The sequence below is a fragment of the Carcharhinus amblyrhynchos genome, chromosome 15 (genome assembly GCF_965287045.1).
Source record: "Carcharhinus amblyrhynchos chromosome 15, sCarAmb.v2.hapA, whole genome shotgun sequence".
Classification (NCBI taxonomy): Eukaryota; Metazoa; Chordata; class Chondrichthyes; order Carcharhiniformes; family Carcharhinidae; genus Carcharhinus; species Carcharhinus amblyrhynchos.
The window spans coordinates 67,202,569-67,229,927 of record NC_137338.1 but is presented as its reverse complement, the minus strand read 5'-3'; the positions used below and the strand labels follow the sequence as shown (position 1 = coordinate 67,229,927).

The window sequence follows — 27,359 nt, the reverse complement described above, 5'->3', positions numbered from 1 at the left end:
GGGGCATTATTTAAAAAGGGTGCCCCCAATCTGAATGCAGCTGGACTTTGCTTGTGTGTTTAACTCCCTCCCCACCCACTCTCCCATACAATGATGCCCCCTGTTCATTTTGACAAAGTGTCAAAGTGCCGGTTTTCACTCAGACCCTGACACTTGATCGTTTTTTGGGAACAATTCCACCCATAATGTCTCCTCTGATACATGGGGCGGCACGGTAGCACAGTGGTTAGCACTGCTGCTTCACAGCTCCAGGGTCCTGGGTTCGATTCCCGGCTCGGGTCACTGTCTGTGTGGAGTTTGCACATTCTCCTTGTGTCTGTGTGGGTTTCCCCTGGGTACTCCAGTTTCCTCCCACCATCCAAAAATGTGCGGGTTAGATTGATTGGCTGTGCAAAAATTACCCCTTAGTGTCCTGGGATGTGTAGGTTAGAGGGATTAGTGGGTAAATGTGTAGGGATATGGGGGGATAGGGCTGGGAGGGATTGTGGTCGGTGCAGACTCGATGGGCCTGTTTCTGTACTGTAGGGATCTATGGTAGAATAAACACAATCAACAGTAACTCCTTCCTCAGCAACCCAGCACTTTCATACTGTATAAATATATATGTGCTGAGTTTCAGGTGCACTACCCAATTCAATGAGTTATTAAATGATGCCTGTTGGCTTAATTGTCCATTTCCAATTGTCAGTGTGTGTCACTGAGCAGTTAGCATGTTAATGGAGAGGTTTACTATTACTACCCGCTGATGTGCTGTGTTAATGCTTCTGTTCCTTCAGATATTGACGAGTGTCTGGATTTGCAGGGCGGACAGCCTCCATGTGAGTGGAGGTGCTTGAACCTTCCTGGCTCTTTCCGTTGTATCTGTCCACGTGGCTACATATTGAATGGTGACAAGTATCACTGTGAAGGTGAGTCTGCCTTTCATTCTGTAATTGGTCCATTTTATCTATTTTTATCAGCTGTGCCTAGACAGGGAAGGGTCATTTCACCCATCTTAGCTTCAGCCCACTCATAGTTACAACGCCCACCACAATACAACTGCTGCGAGAAGAGGTCCAATAGTTTTGGGCTGGATGTTTGTAGAGATATGGTGGGCCTGGTGACCTTTAAACTCAGTGCAGGGATCAGTCTACACTGCAGAAATGGCCTCAGCCTGCATTGTGTGTTCCATCCCTGCATGGGAGACATGAGTACTCTCCTGAAGGGCAGATAAGGTATGTAGGGCTGTCAAGCAGCCAAGTTATTTAAATTCCCTGCCCTTTAAATTTTGAAAAAGATATTCCTGCCTTTCTGTCTGAAAGAGAAAAATCAGTTCCAGCAGTTTGAATAAATGTTTGTTGACAAATCCTAAGGCCAATCAGTATAGTATGATTACAGCTTGACTGCTTCCAGTTCATAACCTGTCCTTGTCACAATAGGGACAGAGAAGGTGGGAGTAGGAGCTCTAAGTTCACAGCTGGATTAGCAGCTTCAAGAGGTTATTAAAGGATTAGCTGTCTTTGATGTGGAGTTAGGAATACAAATGATTAGAGTTTCTTAAAATTCATTCAGATGATGAGTGCATCCCTGGCTCATTTATTTCTCATGCCTAATTGCCCTTCAGAAAGTGGTAGTGACCTACCTTCTTGAACCACTGCAGTCCATTTGGTGTAGGTACACCCATAGTGTAGGTAGGGAGGGAGTTCCAAGATTTTGACGCAGCGACAGTGAAGGAACAACAAATATATTTCCAAGTCAGGATAGTGAGTGGCGTAGAAGGTAACCTCCAGGTTGTGATGTTCCCATGTGTCTGCTGCCCTTGTCCTTCTAGATGGAAGTGGCCATGAAATTGGAAGGTGTCTAAGGAACCTTGGTGAATTGCTGCGGTGCATCTTATAGATGGTATACACGGCTGTTTGTTGGAGGTGGAAGAAGTGAATGTTTGTGGATGTGGTGGCAATCAAGTGGACTGCTTTGTCCTGGATGGTGTCAAGCTTCTTGTGTTGGAGCTGCACTCATCCAGGCGAGTATTCCATCACACTCCTGACTTGTGTCTTGTAGGTGGTGGACAGACTTTGGAAGGTCAGGAGGTTTTATTTATTCATTTTTATTGGATATAAACATCACTGGCTAGCCCAGCATTTATTGCCCATCCCTTGAGAAGTGTTGGTGAGCTGCCTTCTTGAACCACTGCAGTCACTGTGGTGTAGGTACATCCACAGTGCTGTCAGGGATACTGAAAGAACAGCGATATATTTCCAAGTCAGGAAGGTGAGTGACTTGAAGGGGAACATCCAGGTGGTAGCCCAGGTATCTGCTGCTCTTGTCCTCCTAGATGGTATATTTTTATTCGTTTTGGTAAAATCTAGTTGAAGAACAAAGTCAAACTGTCTACCCCAGTCTACTAATGGAAAAGCAATGGAGGTGAACAATTCCCATAGCTTTTTCTTTCTACAACCATGGCTGTTAAGTGGGCTACAGAAACACAATGTAAGGAAGAGGACTATCATTGTTCAGGATGTTTAAGTTGTGAAGACATTCTGGAATGTGAGTACAGCAAAGCAATGAAGACACGGACACCAGAATACATGAGGAAAGTAATTTGAGAAGTCGTGATTCATGGAAGTAAAGACAAAATACTAGCGATCGGAAATAAAAACAGAAAATGCCAGAAAACCTCTGCTCAGCATCTGTAGGTAGAGAATCAGTTAATAAACGGGATTTTTCAGTCACATCCGCCCCCAAGACCAGAAATTCCTGCCCACGGTCAATGGATTTTTAAAAGGTCCACCAAAATTTCAGTCCTGCCCACAGATAAATCCTGCCGGATGAAAAGAGATGGAAACATTCACAGAGAGCCCTAGGGAGCAGGCGAGTTGTCTGTCAGACGTTCAAACTTCCCAGACTGTTCCCACAGAGGCCAGAGTGGTGTGGGAATGTTCACAGGCTCCTGTAGTTGAGGCTAAAAGATTGTATGTTTTCAAGAAGGAGTTAGATATAGCTGTTGGGGCAAGAGAGCCTCAAAGGATATGGGAGGAAAGCAGGATCAAGTTACTGAGTTGGCTGATCATCCAGGATCAGAATGAATGCTGGAGCAGGCTCAAAGGGCCAAAATTTTTTTCTCCTGCTCCTACGTTTCTGTGATTCTATCTTCTCAGTTAGGCTTGGGTGATAAATGTTGTCCTTGCTAACAATGCTCACATCTCCTGAATGAATAAAAAGTGATGATGTGGAGATGCCGGCGTTGGACTGGGGTAAACACAGTAAGAAGTCTCACGACACCAGGTTAGAGTCCAACAGGTTTATTTGTAGCAAACGCCACTAGCTTTCAGAACTGGCTGTTCCTTCGTCAGGTGGGTGGGTGTTCTGATCACAAACAGGGCATATAAAAACATAAACTCAGTTTACATGAATAATGATAGTGTGTGTCACAACACACGACAGTGCAGAGTCGCTGAGCAGAGACTGATAGCCAAGTTCCACACACATGAGGACGGCCTCAACTGGGATCTTGGATTCATGTCTCTATCTGTAAACCCCACGACTTATGATTTGCAAAATCTCACTAACTTTCCTGTCTGAAATCAATACATAGCTTTTTAATCTGTGTTTAGTGCTCTCTCCACTCACATTATCTGTACCTTTAAGACGTGATTAGCTGTAAAGACTCACATTCCAATCATTATTCATGTAAATTGAGTTTGTGTCTATATGCCCTGTTTGTGCTCAAACTCCCACCCACCTGACGAAGGTACAGCCTGTTCTGAAAGTGTTTGCTACAAATAAACCTGTTGGACTTTAACCTGATGTAGAGAGACTTCTTACTGTGACTAAAAAGTCACACTTGTGGCTTGAGATATTTACCATTGGCCAAATATAGTTCAGATGTTAAGAGAAATAAAATGCTAATTTGAAGGTGAATGTTTTTTTTATGGTAAATATTGTGTTTGTGTTTCAGATATTAATGAATGCTCCTATAAGAATGGTGGCTGCTCACAGCTTTGTGTCAATACCAACGGGGGTTATCGATGTGCTTGTGCAGAAGGTTACAGATTCAGTCTGCACAGCAAGAACTGTCAAACTGTTCGGGTTTAGGAATTGGGTAACCACTCACAAACAATGGTTCAGAAATAAATCCTGCAGTGTTCTCCATTATTCATCACTCACAATCAGCATTTTGCAATGCTTAAAACAGTGTTTAAACACCATTCATTCATTATTACCCATAGACTTGCGAGGCCATTGTCATCATCTTCCATTTCCTCTGTGTCCTTCAAGCTTTCCTCTGTCCACATCTTAATATTACCCACTCTTCTCATTTTTCTTCTTGCTTTTCTGTTTTACCCTCAATTTCTCCTTCAATTAGGACAAGGTGGTTTGTCTGTGACTAGTACAGACGCAACAGGCTTTTTTTGTGTGCTGTAGCCCTCTAAGACAATGACCAGGACTGTCAGGGGTGTTCTTTCCCTCTCTAATTGTACAAAGCAATTCAGACATTAATCTAATCCACTCCATTGTCTTTCTGTCCATCCAGAAGGCATTGGATTTGCCAAAATGAGATCCAACAGCGACAAACCCCACCAGTCTTCCCACAGTTACATGAATGAAATATGGAAGGATAATAAGGTCCCCAGAGCATCTGAACATTTGAATTCAAGGGAGGTTGGGGGGAGATAGTAACAACAATGTGGACATATGATAGCAATAACAACATAAGGTAAACTATATCCAAATCAATTTTAAGTCTTTAAAGACGGGAAGGGGAGGGGAGGGGAGGGTAGGGGGAGGAAAAGAACAGGCAAATGTAATAAATGCAGAGAAACAGTGAAATGCAGAGCAGTTTAACCTGAAGAGAAGTTCCAGAAGCAGAAGAAAAATCACCTAGAGAAAGCTCCAAGGAAAGACTTGGAAGCTGAAGGCAGAAATTTTAAATTCCTTTCTGCAGTAGAAAACTTAATGGGATTTCCTTTGGAAGCCCTATTTCTAATCCCAGAGTGAAATAAATCTTGTAAAGCTCCAGGCTAATGCGAGTCCAGCTGACATCAGCTGTGATTGTATTGAATAGTGGAGCAGGCTGGAGGGGCTGAATGGCCTACTCTTTCTCCTAGTTCTTACGTTCTTTTCTTGCAAGCCACCATCCTATCTCCAAACTTCCTTTTCACCACAGAATCCTTACTGTGTTGTCACCTCCTGACTCTGTGCCCATCTCTCCCGGATCTCAGTCTTTGAATCCCTCCAATGTACCAGAATAGCTTACATCGGTCACAAGTGATGCCCTGCGTGACTTAAGAGAAATTTTTTATTCCTCGGCGACCATACCATCCTCCTCTAATACCCTCTCCACCGTCGTCCAGTCGGGTGGGACTGCTCTCTCTCTCCTGCTTGCATTAATTTTCTATCTACTACTGTTGGAGAATCACTTGTTATGCTTCCACACACTCCAGCACTGTTACCACTACCCTCACTGTTCCAATGCTCCCTGGCTGACATCTTCCATCCAAAATCAGCATGTCCACCGCAGCTCTCACCAACTTTTACAGATGCACAATTGAAAGCATCCTTTCTGGATGTATCGCAGCCTGGTATGGCTCCTGCTCTTTCCAAGACCGCAACAAGCTACAAAGGATCATGAACGAAAGCCAAACCGTCACGTAAACCAGCTGCCCATCCATTGACTCTGTTTACTTCTCACTGTCTCAGAAAAGCAGCCAGTTCATTTACGGGAGGGGTCATTGATTGGGAGAGGGACAATGATTGGACCCACGCACCCTGTACATACTCTCTTCCACCTTTTTCTGTTGGGAGAAAGATACAAAAGTCTGAGGACATGTACCAATCGACTCAAGAACAGCTTCTTCCCTGCTGCCATCAGACTTTTGAATGGACCTACCTCAAATGAAATTGAATTTTTTTCTGCACCCTAGTATGACTGTAACACTATATTCTGCACCCTCTCCTTTCCTTCTCTATGAATGGTATGCTTTGTCTGTATAGCACGCAGGAAACAATACTTTTCATTGTATAGATGTGACAATAATAAACCAAATGAAAAATCTGCAGCCAAAACCCTAACTAGCGCCAAGTACCATTCACCTACTGTCCCTCTAACATTCACATCATCAAGTTCAAATCTCTTCCTGGCCTCCCTACTTAAGGAAACTCCTCCAGCCCAGCAACCCTCCTGCAACTCGGGGTCCCCCCCCCCACCAGCACCCTGGTAATTATTGGCTAACGAAACCCGAGACTCTGGCATCGTCAATCTCTCTTTCCTCCTTCGCAGTGCGGACTCTTTGATCAAGTCTTATTATCTGAGCCGCAAAAGTAAAAAACACTGCAGATGTCAGAATTCTAAAATTAGAACATTCAATGCTTTTCTGGACTCGAAACGTCAGCTCTTTTCTCTCCTTACAGAAGCTGCCAGACCTGCTGAGATTGTCCAGCATTTTCTCTTTTGGTTTCAGATTCCAGCAATTTGCTTTTATCCGTTGTCCACTCCAGTAGGGAATTTTCCACGTTTTGCCAGGTGCTATACGAATGCAGGTGGTCGTGGTACTGGCAGGATATCACAACGATTTGGAGCTGAGCCATTTTAAAATCAGCTGAGATGAATCTAAGCAAAGCGCGAAAGAAAAAAAGAACAACACTCCTCGATTTGATTTGCATGCTTAGAGATGTAGACACAGCTTAAATATAGTAGGGTTTTATTGTTGGAAAGTTTAACCACAGGCTGTTTACAGTTTGTGATTTGAGAACATTGTTCCACTGACGTGGGTCAGTAACAAACACACAGAAAGCAGTGCTGTATATAATTGTATTATAATGGAGCTTCAGAATTAGGGAGTCTCAGCATTCTTTCAGGTAGAAGTCAGAGAAAACCACTTAATCTTGTCTTTGAATTGCTTCCAGGCATTCTCTCACAATTGTTTCCTATATATTATTTGCAAATTTATTTATATATACACAAAGGTATCTATATAACACAAGCCTTTGAAAACATTATTTTCTTCAATATGTTAGACATGCTGGTCAGGACACAGCTATCTTACTTATATACGTAAAGCACTATGTACAAATCTATTCGATAATCTAATTCAAAATATCTCATAAGCATATTCCATCTTTAAGTTAAGAAAACCTTACTGGTTTACTACAGATTAAAAAGTCTGACTATCAGACTTTTTACTGGGTTTACGCCAGTCCAACGCCGGCATACCCACATCATGATTACTACAGATTCATATGCCTTGTAGCAACTCAATTAATACATCAAAAATTGCTGGGTTATTAAATAGAACTACTGAAGAAAAAGTTCAAACTTCACGAATATTGTGTATGTATGTACGCGATTTCTAAGGTCTGGTAGATTGCCCATTTAATATTTGTAATATTGCTGAATCTTGTTCTGCCGTCATTCTTATTAATCAGTTGTACATTCATTGATAGTCAAACATTCAAATTCAAAGACAATGGCCAGAATTCTCCAACCTTGCCTGCGGCTGGGATTCTCCAGTCCCGCTGCGGTGAATGTAAACTTGGTTGAGCACCAAATTTTCAGTGGCAGTGGGGCGAACGAGCCTGGAGAATCCCAGCCTAAAATATAACAAATGCTGGAATTTTAAACAGAACATGCTGGGCACAGAACATGCAGCAAATATGTTTCTCTACAAAGCAGTTCAGAGAAGGTTTTCCAGACTAATATGTGGGATTGATGGATTTTCTTATGAGGTAAGATTGAACAGACTCGGCTCGTATCTGCTGGAGTTTAGAAGAGGAAGGGGTGACTTGGCTGAAACATACAAGATCCTGCGAGGTCTTGACAGGGTGGATGTGGAGAGGACGTTTGCCCTTGTGGGACAATCTAGAAGTAGAGGTCACTGTTTAAAAATAAGGGGTTGTTCATTTAAACCAGAGATGACATTTTTTCTCTTAGAGACGTGAGTCTTTGGAACTCTGTCCCTGAAAAGACAGCGGAAGCAGAGTCCTTCAATATTTTTAAGTCAGAGCTAGATAGACCCTTGGTAACCAAGAAGATGAAAGGTTATTGGATTGAGGTGGGATGCAGATTTGAGGTGACTATCAGGTTAGCCAGGTTCTTATTAAATGGCAGAGCAGACTCGAGCCCACTCCTGATCCCTGTTTGTACAAACGCTGCTTGAGCCTTTTCCCAGCATTTTCTGTTTAGACTGTCTGCGTTCTTCATCTTGGTAAAAATATTATTCTCAGTGTTACAGAGCAAAAATTAGATCAGTTTATTTCTGCAGTTCACATCGGGGACAGCGCAGCAAAAACAACAAGGAAACACTAGTCACAAGAAAGTCGTGACAGTGTAACAGACAACTTAAGGACGGCAAGACATGTGGGGGATTTTCAAACATCCTGATTCTTCAACCCCCCCTCATTCTCTGGCAGATTGCTGTAACAAGTGTTGGCATGAATACATTTTAAAATGACATGAAATAAAATATATTCCCAGTACTTTCAAAAGAATCAATTATCACCGGAATTTGCTAGTAATCTGAGAAAAGCTATCACACAAAGGGAAATTCAAGCCGGCCGATATTGTGATTATGAATATGCACCAACATTGCATTGGGCTTCTTTCCTTCTTGCAGTGCGTTATTCCTTGTTTTACAAAACTATACAATTTAAAATCCAAATAACAAGTGTTGATTTTTGCTTCTGCCTTTTAAAAAGGCAGAACAAGGCTAAAAAGGTAAAAAAATAAATAATCTGATGGAGCGTACTTAATTTGCATCAAGTGCCATTTGTTCACCGCCCTGTGCATGCCGACTGACTCCCTGCCTGGCAACTACTCAATTTTAATATTCTCATCTTTGTTTGTTATGCCCTTCATGGCCTTGCTCTGCAATCTCCTCAAATCCCACAACCCTGTGAAAAATCTGCACATCCTTCATTGCTTTCAGCCACCTCAGCTGTATGGTCTGGGAACATAGAACATAACAGCGCAGTACAGGCCCTTTGGTCCTCGATGTCGCGCCGACCAGTGGAACCAATCTAATGACCCTCTAACCTAAACTATTCCAATGTTACCCATATGCCTATCCACTGACCATTTGAACGCCCTTAAAGTTGGCGAGTCCACAACAGCTGCAGGCAGGGCATTCCACGCCCTTACTACCCTCTGAGTAAAGAACCTACCTCTGCCATCCGTCCTATAATTACCACCCCTCAATTTAAAGCTATGTCCCCTCGTGTTAGCCATCACCATCCAGGAAAAAGGCTCTCACTGTCCACCCTATCTAACCCTCTGATCATCTTGTATGCCTCAAACCAGGTCACCTCTCAACCTTCTTCTTTCTAACGAAAATAACCTCAAGTGCCTCAAACGCTTTCTGAAAGATCTCTGCCTGCCTTCCCTCCTTTTAGAAGCTCCATCATGAGTCCTAACCTCCTTCATTATCACATTTAGTTTGATCACTACCCTGTGAAGCATTTTTGTGGTGTTTAATACCTTTATAGCACTACAAATTGTTGTTGAAGTAGTTTCAATATTAATAGTTTTATTTGGTTTGAGTTCAGGGACCTGAAGCCTTTGCTTTTGTTGAAGGAAAAGATTGCTACTGTATCAAGATTGTTTACAGGCTAATCTATGTCACATATCCAAGCTACTGTTTCACAAATATAGAGACTGCAATGCTTTGTCTGAAAAGGATACTGATCATTAAAGCTGATCTGCATTGGAATTTCTCATGAGGTCCCATGAGATGATAATTATTTCCAAATTATTCATAATTTGGAAATAATTGTGCACAGTGATCATTTCATGTATGTAGATAATCTGTCACCGGTCCCTGTTCAACACGATCTTGGCAGATCCATAGATCTTGATAGTCTTTTTATCATTGGTGAGATGTGGCCTCTCCCTAACTACCTTTGAATGGAATGACTTACTTGGTCAAGACAGAGGGCAGTTGAGAGTCACCCACATTGCTGTGGGTCTGGAGTCACATGTAGGCCACACTGGGTAAGGAAGACATATTCCTTCCCTAAAAGACATGAGTGAACCAGATGGGTTTTTACAACAATCAAACTTAGTTTCATGGTCACAAGACTAGCTTCAAATTCTAGATTCTATTCATTGAATTTAAATTTTGACAGCTACGTGGGATTTGAACCACTGTCCCCAGAGCAGTAGCTTGGGTTTCTGGATGACTTGTCTAATGACACTACCACACACTAACTATCCAGTGACATTACCACTATGCTAACTGTCCAGTAACATTACTGCTACAATACTGACTGTCCAGTGACATTACCACTACAATATTAACTGTCTAGTGACATTACCGCTACAATACTAACTGTCTAGTGACATTACCGCTACAATACTAACTGTCCAGTGACATTACCGCTACAATACTAACTGTCCAGTGACATTACCGCTACAATACTAACTGTCCAGTGACGTTACCACTACTATGCCCTCATCTAAAGTTATACTTCTTACTTTACACTTCCCAACCCTGTCCACCCTGAAAAGTCCTTACTAACATCTAACGAAATGTCCCTCGCAGGCGGAATTGAGGAGAATCTCAAGGCATTTTATATATATATTAGGAACAAGAGGGTAGCTAGAGAAAGAATTGGTCTACTCAAGGACAAAGGAGGGAACCAAAGGAAGTCGGTGAGATTCTTAATGAGTCCTTTGCATTGGTATTCACAATAGAGTGGGACACGTTGATTGATGGTGTCTTGGAGGGGTATATAAACCGTCTAGAGCAAGTCATCATTACGAGGGAGGAAGCGTTGGTGAATCAAAAAGCATTAATGTAGACAAATTCCCAGGTTACTGAGGGAGACGAGAGGAAATTGCTGGAGCTCTAACAGAAATTTTTGTTTCCTCGTTGGCCACAGGTTGAGATCCCAGAGGATTGAAGGATAGCTAATGTTGTCCTGTTATTTAAGTAGGGTATCGAGGATAAGCTGGGTAATTATTGGCCAGTGAGCTTGATGTCAGTGATTGTTCGAGAAGATTCTTATGGATAGAATCTATACACATTTGGAACTGAATGGTCTTATTAATCATAGACAGCTTGGTTTTGTATGAGGTGGGGGGGGGGGTCACACCTCACTAATTTGATTGAGTTTTTGATGAGGTTACAAAAATGGTTAAGGAGGGAAGGGCTTTGGATGGACTTTAGTAAAGTGTTTGACAAGGTTCCTCTTGGCAGGCTGGTGCAAAAGGTTAAATCACATGGGATCAAGGATGAACTAACTAGATGGATTCAGAACTGTCTTGGCCACAGAAGACAGAATGTAGCGGTGGAAGGATGCTTTTCTGAATGAAAATCTATAACTAGTGGTGTTCCGTAGGAATCAGTGCTGGGACCTCTGCTGTTTGTAATTTTTATAAATCACTTCGAAGAAAATATAGCTGGTCTGATTAGCAAGTCTGTGGATGATACTAAGATTGGCAAAGTTACGGATAGTGATGAAGATTGTCAGGGGATACAGCAGGATACACAGACAGACTGGAAAATTAGGCGCAGAGATGGCGGATGGAATTTAACCTGGACAAATGGGAGGTGATACATTTTGGTAGACCCAATTCAGGTGGGAGCTATAAAATAAGTGGCAGAACCATCAGGAGCATAGATATAGAGAGATCTGGGAGTACAAGTCCAGAGATCTTTAAAAGTGGCAGCAGACGTGTTGAAGAATGCACATGGCAGGCTTGCCTTCATCAAACAGGGCATTGAAAGTAAAAGTTGGTAAACTATATTACAGTTATATTAAACGTTGGTTAGGCACATTTGGAATACTATGTCCAATTCTGGTCGCTACACTACCAGAATGACGTGGAGGCTTTGGAGAGAGTGCAGAAAAGGTTTACCAGGATGTTACCTGGTATGGAGGGTATGAGCTATAAGGAGAAATTAAATAAACTAGAATTGCTCTCCCTAGGAAGACGGAGGCTGAGGGCGACCTGATAGAAGTTTACAAAATTATGAGGGGTGCAAGTTTTTCCCAGGGTAGAAATGACAATTACAAAGGGACACAAGTTCAAGACAATGGGGAAATGTTGAGTAAAGATGTGCGGGGTGCTTTTTCACACAGAGGGTGGTGGTTGAAATGCACTGCCCAAGAGAGGTGATTGGGGCAGACACATTAGTGACATTTAAGACTTATCTGGATAGACATATGAACGGGTGGGGAATAGAGGGATACAGGCGATTGGTCTAGATAGGACAACATGATCGGCACAGACTTGATGGGTCGAAGAATCTGTTCCTGTGCTGTACTGTTCTTTGTTCTATCTATGGGCTTGTGCCAAAATTGGGAGAGTTGTCTCACAGTATGTTCAAGCAACAGCCTGACATAGTCACAGAATCATACCTTACAAATAATGTCCTAGACACCATCACCCATCCCCGGATATGTCCTGTCTCACTGGCAGGACAGAGCAAGCAGACAAAGATGTGCTTTTAGGCTGATTGGTGTACCAAATTGACCCTACACTATTCTCCCCTGAATCTGGTTACAATAGGGGTACCATTAGCATACACACGGGGCAAGGTAGCTGTAGGAAAATGCTTTGTTAAGATGGTGGCGCGGGCTCGTTGGGCCTGTTTCCCGTGCTGGGTTGTTCTTTGTGGCAGCACGCTGATAAACATTCAGGAGGGAATTCCCCTCGGAGTTCCTAATGTCGATTCTGGAACCCATGAAGCCTCGTTGCATCAGGTCAAACATAGACAAGAAAACTTCCTGCTAATTACCACATACCATTCCCCCCTCAGCACTGGGGCAGTGGTTCGTCACCACCTTCTGAAGGGCAATTAGGGATGGGCAATGAATGCTGGTCCAGCCAGTGGCACCCACATCCCGTAAATGAATAAACAAAAATCTATGTTGTTATGGATGGGATGTAACCTTCAGTCTGTGCCAAATGTAACCTGGTTAGCAAAAAAACTTCAGAAAAATTACTTATTAGCACAGCAGACACAAGATTACAGCTATCACAGATAGGTTGTGAACACAGCCCAGTCCATCACGCAAACCAGCCCGCATAACCTAGGATCCTACGCACCTTGGGCATACTCTCTTCCATCAGGAAAAAGGTACAAAAGTCTAAGACACGTATCAACTGACTCAAAAACATCATCTTCCCTGCTGCCATCAGACTTTTGAATGTACTGTTCATATATTAAACTAATCTTTCTCTATACCTGTAACTGCAACACTTTATTCTGCACTCTTTGCTTTCCTTCTCTCCTATGTACACCATGAACAGTTTTCTTTGTTTGTATAACGCACAAGAAACAATATTTTTCACTGCATACATGTAACGACAATAAATCAAATTAAATCAGTGTAGCCCTGGCATAATTGCTTCACACACAGTTAAAGTGCCTCATTTTATAACTGACCTTTCAGAGAGAGGTTAAAGCATCCGTGCAATTTATCATTCGTACTTTATAATTCATACTTGATCGACAGAATTTTCATCTAAGTGGTAGATGTCTGTCTGAGGGATCACTGCTCTGTCTAATTGTCCACTAACACATCTAGTTGTTAAACACTACTGCACACCACTTGGGAGTAACGCTGCAGTTATGCTGATGCCACTTGCTCAGAATTTCTTTGAACGTAAACTTTAAAAACACGCATTTCACATTAAAAACATTTCAGAAGGGAGGTGCAGGATACATTACAGCCAATATTGCAGCAGTTTCTCCTCGTCACTGTTCATGAACTTTTTACAATGTTCTATCGATGGCTAAATCTATCATGTGCTCTGCACGACCAGATCAATGAGACATGGCTATTATGTATTCAAACATATTTAGCTTATTATTAGTGAGTTCTCTTACAAGTTGAAGTTCAGTATCTTTTTTGTCTGTTGTATATCCCTATAGGATATATGCACCGTACAATACTGGTACAATAATACATTGATATCTAGCTCGTTACCTAGATGTTAACAGTTAATGCACACACATTTCTATTCACGAATGGGACCTGGGTGTTGCTGGCTGGCCAGTATTTATTTGGCCAACTCCAATTGCCTTTAAGAAGGAAGTGGTGAGCTGCCTTCTTGAGCTGCTGCAGTCTCTGAGGTGTAGATATCCCTATGATTATTTTTTAAATATTGCATACAGGAACTGCATACAAGTTCACAAAAAAACATTCAAACACAGCTTGATTTTACTCTAATAGTTCACTATCAGCAGAACTAGATGTACTCTCTTTTATCTATTCCCACAATCGTCAAATACAGGATTCTATTTCGAAACATTCCAATAAAATTCCTAAGTAGGAAATCCCTGATTCAAATTGTCTCAGGATTGTTAAAAAGTACAAGAGCAGCAGATACCTGGGAACATCACCGTCTGGAGGGTCCCCTCCAAGTCACTCACCATCCTGACTTGGAAATTTATCACCGTTCCTTCACTATCACTGGATCAAAATCCTGGAATTCTCTCCCTGACAGCACTGCGGGTGTACCTACACCTCGGTGACTGCAGCAGCTCAACAGGCAGCTCACCGCCATCTTCTCAAGGGCGATTAATAAATAATAATAAATCCTGGCCTAGCCAGCGTCACCCACATCCTGTAAAACAATAAAGATTAGGTCCTTGGGTAGGATTCCTGCTCCCACCACCCATTGCACCATATGCAGTTTGCCAGATGGATCTTCCTGTCCTGCTGGTGTCTACACCATTTTACATGGCTCATCCATTCCGTCACTGAAGAATCCGCCGTGGGCGTGGGGTCACCCTCGGTGCGACCCGCCATGGGGGTGAGGTCACCCTCGGTGCGACCCGCCATGGGGGTGAGGTCACCCTCGGTGCGACCCGCCATGGGGGTGAGGTCACCCTCGGTGCGACCCGCCATGGGGGTGAGGCCACCCTCGGTGCGACCCGCCATGGGGGTGGGGTCACCCTCGGTGCGACCCGCCATGGGGGTGAGGTCACCCTCGGCGCGACCCGCCATGGGGGTGGGGTCACCCTCGGTGCGACCCGCCATGGGGGTGAGGTCACCCTCGGCGCGACCCGCCATGGGGGTGAGGCCACCCTCGGTGCGACCCGCCGTGGGGGTGAGGTCACCCTCGGTGCGACCCGCCGTGGGGGTGAGGTCACCCTCGGTGCGACCCGCCGTGGGGGTGAGGTCACCCTCGGTGCGACCCGCCGTGGGGGTGAGGTCACCCTCGGTGCGACCCGCCGTGGGGGTGAGGTCACCCTCGGTGCGACCCGCCATGGGGGTGAGGTCACCCTCGGCGCGACCCGCCATGGGGGTGAGGTCACCCTCGGCGCGACCCGCCATGGGGGTGAGGTCACCCTCGGTGCGACCCGCCATGGGGGGGGTGAGGTCACCCTCGGTGTGACCCGCCATGGGGGGGTGGGGTCACCCTCGGTGCGACCCGCCATGGGGGGGTGGGGTCACCCTCAGTGCGACCCGCCGTGGGAATGGCCAGAAAATCCCGGCATTTGTTTCTCTTTCACCTCATTGTATAAAATACCAACAAAACCTACCCTGTCTCTGAAGTGCAGAGTATATACTGGATATTTGTTGGCAAACAGACAATGAAAGTATCAATGATGCACTTCATTATCCCTATCTAAGTTAATACAATCTAATAACTCCTTTATCCACCAAGCGTTACGACCTGGCATATCATATCTTCACAAATTTCCCCGGAGCCTTCCGAAGAGTTCAGTATATTTACAGGTGAATCTGCAAAGCTGCCAATCTTGAGCGAGTAAAATTCTGCCCCATCAATTCTTTCAAGCAGAAAGGTTATTCTAACTCAGCCACCATATGAATAACATTTAAGAATATTTGCCTGACAAGCATTCCTTGTAACTCCATGCATTATTGCAATTTAGATAAAGTTTGTTGAAAAATATGCTAACTTAAAGCTCTTGGTGATGGAGTATAAAAACATCAGAGCAATGTTCTTCATCATGCTTTCACACTGTATGTTTCTACTGCATGAAGCAGCCAGTGTTTGGCAGGAATTCTTGGACATAGGTAGAAACAGCTTTCGTCAAGTAAGTCATGGTACCATAGCTCCCACTTGGAGCACTGTCATAAAACAAGTTGCAAACTCTTGTGGCTGAGTCAAGCTCTAACAAGGAGTCACTTGCACCAAGGGATCTCTGCAACAGAAAGAGAATGGGAAATTATAACTGTGACACAGTTCCAACATTGCGTGTTAAGCACTGTACAACACTGGTGTTCTAGACACGTTCTTTCACCAACCTCGAATCTCCTTCCTATGTAGAAAGACCTTAATTATCCATGTCATTCCCGTTTACGTAAAGATTTCATTATTTTCCTTTTATTTGCTTTTCCTATCAATCCAAACCATAAGAACATAAGAAATAGGAGCAGGAGTAGGCCATCTAGCCCTTCGAGCCTGCCCCTCCATTCAATAAGATCATGGCTGATCTGTCGTGGCTCAGTTCCACATTCCCGCCCTCTCCCCATAACCCTTAATCCCCTCTCTTATCAAAAACCCATCAACCCGCGTCTTAAAAATATTTAGCGAGGCAGCCTCCATCACTTCAACGGGCAGAGAATTCCAGAGATTCACCACCCTTTGAGTGAAGAAGTTCTTCCTTAACTCCGTTCTAAACCGCCTCCCCTTTATCTTGAGGCTGTGCCCCCTAGTCCTACTATCCTTTCTGAGCGGGAAGAGTCTCTCCACCTCTATCCTATCCATCCCATTCATCATCTTATACGTCTCAATGAGATCTCTCCTCATTCTTCTAAACTCTAACGAGTACAAGCCTAGTTTATTCAGCCTCTGCTCATAGTTCAACCCCCTCAACTCCGGCATCAGCCTAGTAAACCTCCTCTGCACTCCCTCCAAGGCCAAAATATCCTTGCGTAAGTACGGCGCCCAAAACTGCACACAGTACTCCAGCTGCGGCCTCACCAATGCCCTATACAGCCGCAGCAAGACCTCCCTACTTTTATATTCAATCCCCCTCGCTATGAAGGCCAGCATCCCATTCGCCTTCCTGACCACCTGCTGCACCTGCAGGCTGGGTTTTTTGTTTTGCACTCAAGCTTCAATTACAAAGATACTGCAAAAATCATTTTATTTACATGACTTTTTTTTGTCTATTTTAAACGCAAGGATTGAAATTTTCCCAGGCTTCCCACTGACGGGATCTTCAGGTCCTGCCAATGGTGACCTCCCCGGTGTGTTCCATGGTGGCGTAGGGTGCGGGACGGGCACAGGCCCGCAGACACTGGCAGGAGCGAAAGATCCTGCTGCCACTCAATAGTGGACTGCCTCCACTGTCAAATACCACCCAAAGATTTCTCCTTATCTACAGGCTATTTTACAGCAAATCAAGTTTCTGCTGAGTGAGACCACTTCTGAGAACATTCGAAACATTAACTCTGTTTCTCTTGTCGTTGATATTGCCAGACCCACTGAGTTTGTCCAACATTTTCTGTTTTTATTCCTTATTTCCAACATTCGCAGTGTACTGCGCCAATAAGAGAAGGTGCTGCAATGTTTGATTTTTCCTCAAGTTGGTGAGCTTAAACCAAAGCTGTCTGTCTGAGGCGCTTTCCTCACTTTTCACTGACTATGGACTGGAACGTCAGACTTTATAAAGCAAACTTATATGCCTTAAGATTAGGCATGTTGTATCAGATCTGAGCCATCACACAGTCCACTTCCACTTGTGGTCTGTACTGTGTGATATTGCTCTTCAGATTTTCAATAAAGTCATTGAAAAAAGCACCAAGATGTCCAGCAAGAAAATATGGGGATTAGTAGAGGGGAGTCAGTACAACCATCATAGCTCCATTCCCTCCTACAGTGCCATCAGATTCTTGAATTTTATAAAAGAAATAATTAAATCGTTTCAGAATTGAGATGGACTTTGTTGCCACTTTGAAAGGAATTAATGAGAAGCTGATTATTATAATATCTAAATAATACAAGATGTTAGAATTCACATGCATTTGCCACCTCTCCAGTCCACAATGCTGCGTGAGAGAGATTCTGGAATTTTCTGGATTGTGGAATGATGTTCAAATGGCTAAACGCAAGTGCACGAACTGGAAAATGCTGTAGCTGTAAATATTTACATGAAATATAAAAAAAGAGTGATGGAACATTATGGGTGGAATTCTCCAATCCCACATGCTCCATGCTAGCGAGATCAGAGAATTTAGCGCTCAGTCAAAACTTCATTCACGGCAGCGGGACTGGAGAATCCCACCATGATGAGGTCGGAGGTTTCCACAGGATCAACAAACCAAGTATCAAACCTGCTCTCAACGTACTGCATCTAAAGTTATGCTGTCAGTTGCTTGGTTATTCTCAAAAAAAAAACCTCCAGACTATCAATGTTTCCATGTATCTGGACTGCGTTCGCTACGTGTTAGAAAACATCTGAGAACTCTGTACCTGTTCCTGCAAAAAGTACTCATTGGCCATGTGCACTATGTAGTCCACGCAGATGATCCCACCAATGCTGTGAATCTCCAGATCTGCCAGAACAGTGAGGACCTGGATGGTCTCCACCAGGAGCTGTCTGTATTCAGGCTGAGGAACGTGGTTCAAAATCGACTCCACATGAACGGCAAACTTGATCTCTTGGGGCGTCATCTTAGAAGTCAAAAGAATAAGTGAACAGTTCATTGTGGCAACAGACTAAAAAGAGTTAAATAGGAAGCACCTTCTCTAGATTGTCAACCAACTGAAGATAATTACTTTCATCAGCAACAGGCCAGTTTTTAAGGAGGAGTTGTATTCTCTTTCTGGGAGGATCATGCGATTGGTATCTAAAGGGAGCTGATCTCTCCGACCTCCTTTAACGGTTTTACACATGGAGACAGTGGCTTCAGTCAGGTATTGAATGAATTCTTTGCATTTATATTTACCAAGGAAAAGATGCCAAAGCTATGGTGTAAGAGAAGATAATTCACACTCAATGAGGGTATGAGGATGGAGGGTAGCGGTGGGAGTTTTTCTGAATGGAGGTCTGTAACTAGTGGTGCTCCTCAGGGATCAGTGCTGGCATCTCTGCTTGGAAAAAAACTTCTGATTAGCAAATTTGTGGATAATACTAAGATTGGCGGAGTTGGGGATAGTGATGAGGATTGTCAGAGAATACAGATAGGCTGGAAAATTGGGCAGAGAAATGGCAGATGGAACTTAATCCGGACAAATGCGAGATGATAGGGCTAACGGGAGGACTTTGAATAGTGTGGATGAACAGAGGGATCTAGGTGTATGTGTACATAGATCCCTGAAAGTTGGGAGTCAAGTAGATAAGGTTGTTAAGAAGGCATACGGTGTCTTGGCGTTTATTGGTAGGGGGATTGAATTTAGGAGTCGCAGCGTCATGTTGCAACTGTACACAACTCTGGTGCGGCCGCACTTGGAGTATTGTGTGCAGTTCTGGTCCCCACATTACAGGAAGGATGTGGAGGCTTTGGAGAGGGTGCAGAGGAGGTTTACCAGGATGTTGCCTGGTATGGAGGGGAGGTCCTATGAGGAGAGGCTGAGGGATTTGGGGTTGTTTTCGCTGGAAAGAAGGCGGCTAAGAGGGGATCTTATTGAAACATATAAGATGATTAGAGGTTTAGATAGGATGGATAGTAATAGCCTTTTTCCTCTGATGGAGAAATCTAGCACGAGGGGGCATGGCTTTAAATTAAGAGGTGGTAGTTATAGGACGGATGTCAGGGGTAGGTTCTTTACCCAGAGGGTGGTGAGGGATTGGAATGCCCTGCCTGCTGCAGTTGTAAATGCGCCTAGTTTGGGGGCGTTTAAGAGATCCGTGGATAGGTTTATGGACGAGAAGGGATTGGTTTAGGTTAGTGGGTCATTGTTTTGTAACTGGTCGGCGCAACATTGTGGGCCGAAGGGCCTGTTCTGCGCTGTAATGTTCTATGTTCTATGATACATTTTGGTAGATCTAATTCAGGTGGAAGCTATAAAATAAATGGCAGAACCGTCAAGAGCATAGATACAAAGTGAGATATGGGAATATAGGTCCACTGATCCTTAAAAGTGGCAGCACATCTGGAAAAGGTGTTGAAGGAAGCGGATGGCACGCTGCCTTCATTGGATGGGACATCGAGTATTAGAGTTGGCAAATTAGGTTACAGTTATAGAAAACACTGGTTGGGCCACATTTGGAATATTGTGTCCAATTCTGGTTATCACACTACCAGAAGAACATGGAGGCTTTGCAGAGAGTGCAGAAAAGGTTTAGCAGGATGTTGCCTGGTGTGGAGGGTATTAGCTACGAGGAGAGATTGAATAAACTGGGATTGTTCTCCCTTGAAAGACAGAGGCTGATGGGGCGACCTGATAGAAGTTTATAACATTATGAGTGGTAAGGTGAACAGTTGGAAGCTTTGTCCCAGGGTAGAAATGACAATTACAAGGGGGAAAAGGTTCAGTGGAGATGTGTGGGGGAAGTTTTTTGTTCACACTGAGAGTGGTGGGGAATCCTGGAATGCATTGCCAAGTGAGTGGTTGAGGCAGATATTTAAGATTTATCTGCACAGACGCATGAACAGACAGGGAATCCAGGGATATAAGCGGTTAGACTAGATAGCACAATGTAATTAGTGTGGGCTTGGAGGGCCAAAGGGCCTGTTCCTGTGCTGGACAGTTCTCTGTTGTTCTAAAATTGATAAGGAGGAGATATTGTCTGCACTTAAAGGTGGATAAGGCACTAGGACTGGGTGAGATGCATCCAAGGGAAGTGAACCATAATTTTTCAGCCTGTGAAAAGAGCTAGAGAATTGTAGGTGTTCAAAAAACGGTGTAAAGATCAGCCCAGAAACTCCAGTTTTATTTCACTGATGGGAAACTTGCTGGAAACGATTATCAAAGGCAAATTTTAAAATCTTAAGGACAAATTTGAGTTAATTCAGGGAAGTCAGCACAGGTTTGTTAAGGAAAATTACATTTAACTGACTTGCTGGAGTTTCTGATGAGGTGACAGAGGGGGTCGGTGAGGGTAAGGCTGTTGATGTGGTGTACGTGGACTTTGGGAAATTTGATACAGGGTCAGGCTTGTGAGCAAAGTTACAGCTCATGGAATATAAAATTGACCGGAAACAGAGAGTCGGGGTTAATGGATGTTTTTCAGGCTGGAGGAAGGTTTCTAGTGGAGTTCCCCAGGTGTTAGGACCCCTGCTTTTCCTGGGTGAAAAGGGAAGTGTAGAAGTCCAAAGATGTGTGGGTTACGTGGATTGGCCTTGCGAAATTGCCCCCTCATTGTGAGCGCGAGTGTGCCCTGCCTTTCCACTGAGGCTGGAACTTTGCGGCTCTTCACACCAGCGGGATCTTCCTGTCCCACTGATGGTGCACCCCCTGCCACAGGTTTCCCAGCAGCGAGGAGTGCATTCAATGGGAAATTCCACTGACAGTGGCCGGAACAGAAGATCCAGCATCCACCACTGTGAGTTGAGTGGTAAATCCTGTGGAGGTGTGAGATGCAGTTAATAACTGGAAGATCCATTCAGCCGCTTTCCCCAACACCGTTCCTATCCATGGTCCCACCCATGCTTGATCAGAAGGTTGATAAACATTTACTTGTTCCCTAGACTGCTCCAGCACGTTAATCATAGGGCACGCTCACAATGAGGGGCAATTTAGCATGGTCAATCCATCTAACCCGCACATCTTTGGACTGCGGGAGGAAACCAGGGCACCCGGAGGAAACCCATGCGGATACAGGGAGAACATGCAAACGCCACATAATCACGTAAGGCTGGAATCGACCTCTGACCCTCAGGCAGCAGTGTTAACCACTGTGCCACCCCCAGTACAAAGCTGCAAATGTCAAATAATAAAATTCAACAACTTGACAACACAGTCAAGATAATAAATGTCATTCACTATTTAAACATCATTGGGAATTCCACAGATTCCAGAGCAATGGAATGTCAAAATGTAATTCTTACTGACCAAACTGATTAAACACTAACCAATCCACAATATCTGGATCGAAGATAATATTTCAGATTCCAAGTCAATTATGAACATTGTGTTTTACTCTGGAACCTATGCATCTCACATACATTTTGTATCAAGATATGGGAGTGCAGCCTTAAGTACGATGAATTATAAGAATATTACTGAAAAGATTGTCAGAAACGGAGGTTTCAGCACATTAGGCAGTATCTGGCCATCAGTGATGGAAGAATTAAATAAGAAGGTAACTCTGCCTTACCTCTTTTGTCGTTGAGGAAGGAAGAACGTAGCCATCAATAGAGAGACCATGGCACTAAAATTCAAATGAACACAAAGTCAAATAATTTATAACCCATAAACCTTTCAAACTGAGAACAGCTCCATGTCTGGCAGATGAGAAATTCGACCTTACAGCCACATTTTTCAATTTGATCTCTGCAAACACTATCTAGAATCACAGAATCTTTACAGTGCGTAAGGAGGCCATTTGGCCCATTGAGTCTGCATCAACCACAATTCCACCCAGGCCCTATTCCCGTAACCCTCACCTACCCTTCTAATCCCCCTGACACTAGGGTCAATTTAGCAATCAACCTAACCCACACTCTTGGACTGTGGGAGGAAATCAGAGCACTCGGAGGAAACCCACATAGATACAGGGAGAATGTGCAGACTCTGCACAGATTAGTGACCCGAGGCCAGAAATGAATCTGGATCGCTGACGCAGTGAGGCAGAAGTGCCTAACCACTGTGCCATTGTGCCACCCTATTCATAACTTCATATTTGCAATAAGTCAGGAAATATAACATCATACAACATAGGAGGTCACTCAGACCATTATACTATGCCATCTCTTTGAAAGGGCTATCCCACTATGCTTTCTCCATCGCTCTGCAAAATGTCCCCCTTCAAGAATTTCTCCCCTTCAGAAAGTTATTATTGAATCTGCTCCCACCACCCCTTCAAGCAGTGCCTTCTAGATCACAACTACTCTGTGTGAAACACTGGGGGAGTAATAGGAAGCAGAGAGTAATGGTCAATGGATATTTTTTGGGTTGGAGGGAGGTTTGGACTGGAGTTCCCCAAGGTTCAGTATTGGGACCCCTGATATCTGTTAATGATCTCGATCTTGATGTGCAGGGGACAATTGCACTTTGAGCTTTCTGCTTCTTAATTGGGTGCCTAACTCTTTATATTGACTACGCAGGACCTTTTTTCCTTGTCCTACCTATGTCTTTGTACTGACATTGACCAAGACAACTGGGTCCTCCCTGTTCCTCATCTTCAGCCCTGAGCAGATGTCCCCCGAACCCTGGCACTGGGCAGGCAGCACAGCCGTCTAGACTCACTCTGTGCAAGCTGCCTGCCACAACACTTCATTAAATACACAATAAATGCTTTGGAGCTCCCAGTCATGAAGCCATGTCAAGCTGCTGGTCTATAATGTGGTCTTGTTCACAGATTTGTACATCGCTGCAGGAACTCACCTTTTGTAAAACCTTCCAGACTCTCTGGTAGAAACCCATGGGAACTCGGTTAATGGCTCCATCGAGGCGTCGTCGACGCAACCACTGACCCTGGCGGTCATCCCAAGTCAAACGAGTACAGAAGGAGCCCGTGGGAGATGCAGTGGCCACGGGAGACGAAGGGCCACTGCACCGCTGTAACAGAGAAATAAGCTAGGCTCAACAGATGGGTAAAAGATACAGTGCGACCCCTCGAAAAGCAGGGGGGGGGGGGTCATTCAGACAACATGACATGGCAGCAGGATATAGATAGGATGCAGGACTGGGCGGAGAAGTGGCAGATGGACTTCAACGCGGATAAATGTGTAGTCGTCCATTTTGGCAGAACCAACGGGATGAACGAGTACACTATCAAGGGCAGGAGTCTGAGTAGTGTTGAAGAGCAGAAGGATCTTGGGGTCCGGGTCCACAGGACTCTTAAATCGGCCTCGCAGGTGGAGGTGGTGGTCAAGAAGGCATATGGTGTACTGGCCTTCATCAATCGAGGGATTGAGTTTAGGAGTCGGGAGGTAATGCTGCAACTTTATAAGTCCCTTGTCAGGCCTCATTTAGAGTACTGTGCGCAGTTCTGGTCGCCTCACTATAGGAAAGATGTAGAAGCTATTGAGAGGGTACAGAGGAGATTTACAAGGATGTTGCCTGGACTGGGAGGCATGCCTTATGAAGTTAGGTTGAGGGAGCTGGGACTCTTCTCCCTGGAGAGACGAAGGTTGAGAGGCGACCTGATAGAAGATTACAAAATGTTGAGAGGAATAGATAGGGTGGACTCTCAGAGGCTATTTCCCTGGGTTGAAATGGTTGCTACGAGAGGACACAGATTTAAGGTGCAAGGAGGGAAGTTCAGAAGTGATGTTAGGGGTAAGTTTTTCACTCAGAGGGTGGTGAGTGAATGGAATCGGCTGCCGTCAGTGGTGGTGGAGGCGAACTTGCTGGGGTCTTTTAAAAGACTCCTGGATGAGTATATGGGGTTTAATGAAATTGAGGGTTATAGATAGGTCTGTAGGTTGGTTGGTGTTGATGTGATTGGCGCAACTCGTGGGCCGAAGGGCCTGTTTGTGCTGTAGTGTTCTATGTTCCAACATGAACGGACTTTAATGCCCCACTGTGATTCTGGAGGCAGGGGGGTATTTATTCACTGGCAGGGCACCAAGTACTCAATGCTTCCATTTGGTCTGGGGGGGGCGAGAACGCCTGTGGATTCCCAGCCCATCGCCAACTGAGATACTTAAGTAGCCCCCTGAAGGACCCCATCCCACCATCTCTGGCATTTAGCAATGTGCTCCTTCTCATCTTGAGGGACAGCCACGCTCGGATGTAACATGGGAGAGGGACAGCACGTCCACCAGCAGGCCAGGCCACTGTGCTGAAAATATATTTGAGTGACAAACTGGAGCTTCTTAAACTCATTTCTCAGGCAGGAATATGTCAGCCTGCGGAGGCGACTTTGAATTTTGGACTGCAAACAATTTGAGATCCCTCCAGGATTATTCTGGGTGCTCTCAGGTGTTGGGTTTCCAGGACATTGTTGAGAGTATCGTCTTGAGACATTGTCTTCGAACACTTTGGATTATTATTTCATATAATATTGGAGATGGAGGTTAAAACAAAAAGCTGTCTGGCTGGAGAGGTGAGGAAATCTCCAGGAATGTGACCAGTAGTGGGCAATGCAGGATCAGTCAGGCTGAAGCTAAGCCATGTGTCTAACCTATCAGGGTAGCCAGCTCCTCCAAACATTACACTGCCAAACAGCGAATCTCGTTAAATTCATCATTCAGTCCATTGGCTGATGGGGGCTTCAAAAGTCACAACTCGTCAAACATGCAGCATTGCAACATAACATCATCTATCTATAAAATATAAACTCCATTTATGTGGTTTCTGGATTACAACATCAATGCACGTTATCTGGAACAGTTATGAGAGACACAGGGAAGTTAGATTGGTTAATGATTCACACCGCAGAATGACCTGGCATCTTTCAGCACAGAAGTGCAAGCGATATCTATTTAAACGTTCCTGAGAAGTGTTGATGAAAACCCTCTTGTCCTGCAAATAAATCGTTGCAATATTTTTAAGTTTGACATCCACGTATTTGCCCTAATGAGTGCAGATGAAAAGTTTCTTTTCAGAGAATCCTTACAGTGCAGTAAAGCCACTCGGTCCTGCAAGTCTGCACTGACTCTCTGACAGAGCATCTTACCCAGGCCTTGCCCCCCTGTCCTATCCGTGTAATTTCACATGGCTAGTCCATCTAATCTACACGTCGTTGAACACTAAGGGGCAACTTAGCATGGCCAATCCCCCTAACCTGCACATCTTTGGACTTTGGGAGGAAACCGCAGCACCCAGAGGAAACCCATGCAGACATGGGGAGAACATGCAAACTCCACAGAGACAGTCATCGACGGTGGAAATTGAACCCGAGTCCCTGGCACTGTGAGGCAGCAGTGCCAACCACTGTGCCACCGTTCAACAACATGCCTCTCTTATTAACAAGTTCCAGTTCTGCATTACCAAACAACTGTTGATTGAATGTTATGGTGTTGTAGTGTTATTGGACCAGTATTCCAGAGGCTCAGGCTAATGCTCTACAGCCTAACCAAAGTCTTATAAAGCTGCAACATGACACACTGACTCAATCCATTTGTACATCAGTGATGTTCAGAGTCCTGCTATTAATTTCTTATATCTTATAAGAAAGATGTGGAAGCATTGGAAAGGGTGCAGAGGAGGTTTCCCAGGATGTTGCCTGGTATGGTGGGAAGGTCTTATGAGGAAAGGCTGAGGGACTTGAGGTTATTTTCGTTAGAGAGAAGAAGGTTAAGAGGGGACTTAATTGAGGCATACAAGATGATCAGAGGATTAGATAGGGTGGATAGTGAGAGCCTTTTTCCTCGGATGGTGATGGCTAACACAAGGGGACATAGCTTTAAACAGTGTCAGACCTGCGTCCTTTGAATGAAGTCACTCTGTAATTGGCCAGTGGTGTTATTATTCACCACAGCCAATGTTCAAAAATCCAAACATTTTGATTGGGGACAGGGTTAAAATGTCAGACAATTTAAAAGCTGCAAGCGATCATTCCGATGCACTTTACTGCTTTGAAAACAGTCCCTGGGCTGTGGAATTAGACTGTTAGAATGCAAGGCCCGTCACTGGAAATCCTCAGATAAAAGCAAAATACTGCGGATGGAATTGGAATCCGAAACAAAAATGCTGGAAAATCACAGCAGGTCTGACAGCATCTGTGGAGGGAGAATAATAGCCTGGATGACCCTTCAAACGTTGGTTCTATTCTCTCTCCGTAGACCTGCTGAGATTTTCCAGCATGTGCTGTAAATCCTTGTACTTTCCAGAAAGCTCCTCAAACCATTAAATGAAATGTATCAATATTGGACCCAGATCATAGTTTGAAATGTGCGGTATAACCAGAATAACCAACAACTGAATCTCTGCTACAATAACCATTTATGGTGAAAGTATTTCTCACCACGAAATGAATTGCTAACTACTCTCTGACCTATCGATAGTTTATTCAGTGTTAGACAGCTTTGCAAATTTCTTTCACAAACACTGCTTTGTTAATGGGTCACTTAAGTGTGCATTATTAGCAAACTAGGTGGGTTCCTATGTCATTTCACAGATGCTGTCAGACCTGCTGAGATTTTCCAGCATTTTTCTGTTTTTGTTCCTAGCACTCACCGCCTCAGCTCTGCCGAGTGACAATTCGCTGGAGGGATTCATTTCAGAAACACATCAATTTCAGTCGGCAAGAAAAGCCAAACACCTATACCTCAGGGAGTTGTTTATCAGGCAGGAAATGACCAAATTCTAGCCAGCCACAATTTCCAACTTGCCATGACTTGAGACTTAAGATGAAATGTTAAGGGTAAATATACAGTTAATAGAGAACATAGAACATAAC

At 44.2% G+C, this 27,359-nt stretch overlaps 1 protein-coding gene across 2 annotated transcripts in view; it reads right to left on the bottom strand.

Annotated features, from left to right (window-relative positions):
• Positions 1 to 15,391: 15,391 nt before the first annotated feature.
• LOC145353387 (phosphorylase b kinase regulatory subunit alpha, liver isoform-like) overlaps positions 15,392 to 27,359 on the bottom strand; it is a 78,649-nt gene continuing 66,681 nt past the window's right edge. For both annotated transcript variants that reach the window (XM_080204114.1, XM_080204115.1), the window contains exons 28-31: positions 23,396 to 23,569; positions 22,167 to 22,220; positions 18,377 to 18,577; positions 15,392 to 16,100 (exon numbers count right to left, since the gene is read on the bottom strand). In XM_080204114.1, coding sequence (XP_080060240.1) covers positions 15,927 to 16,100; positions 18,377 to 18,577; positions 22,167 to 22,220; positions 23,396 to 23,569 — 603 coding nt within the window. In that variant the 3' untranslated portion in view covers positions 15,392 to 15,926. The remainder of the gene's footprint in view (positions 16,101 to 18,376; positions 18,578 to 22,166; positions 22,221 to 23,395; positions 23,570 to 27,359) is intronic.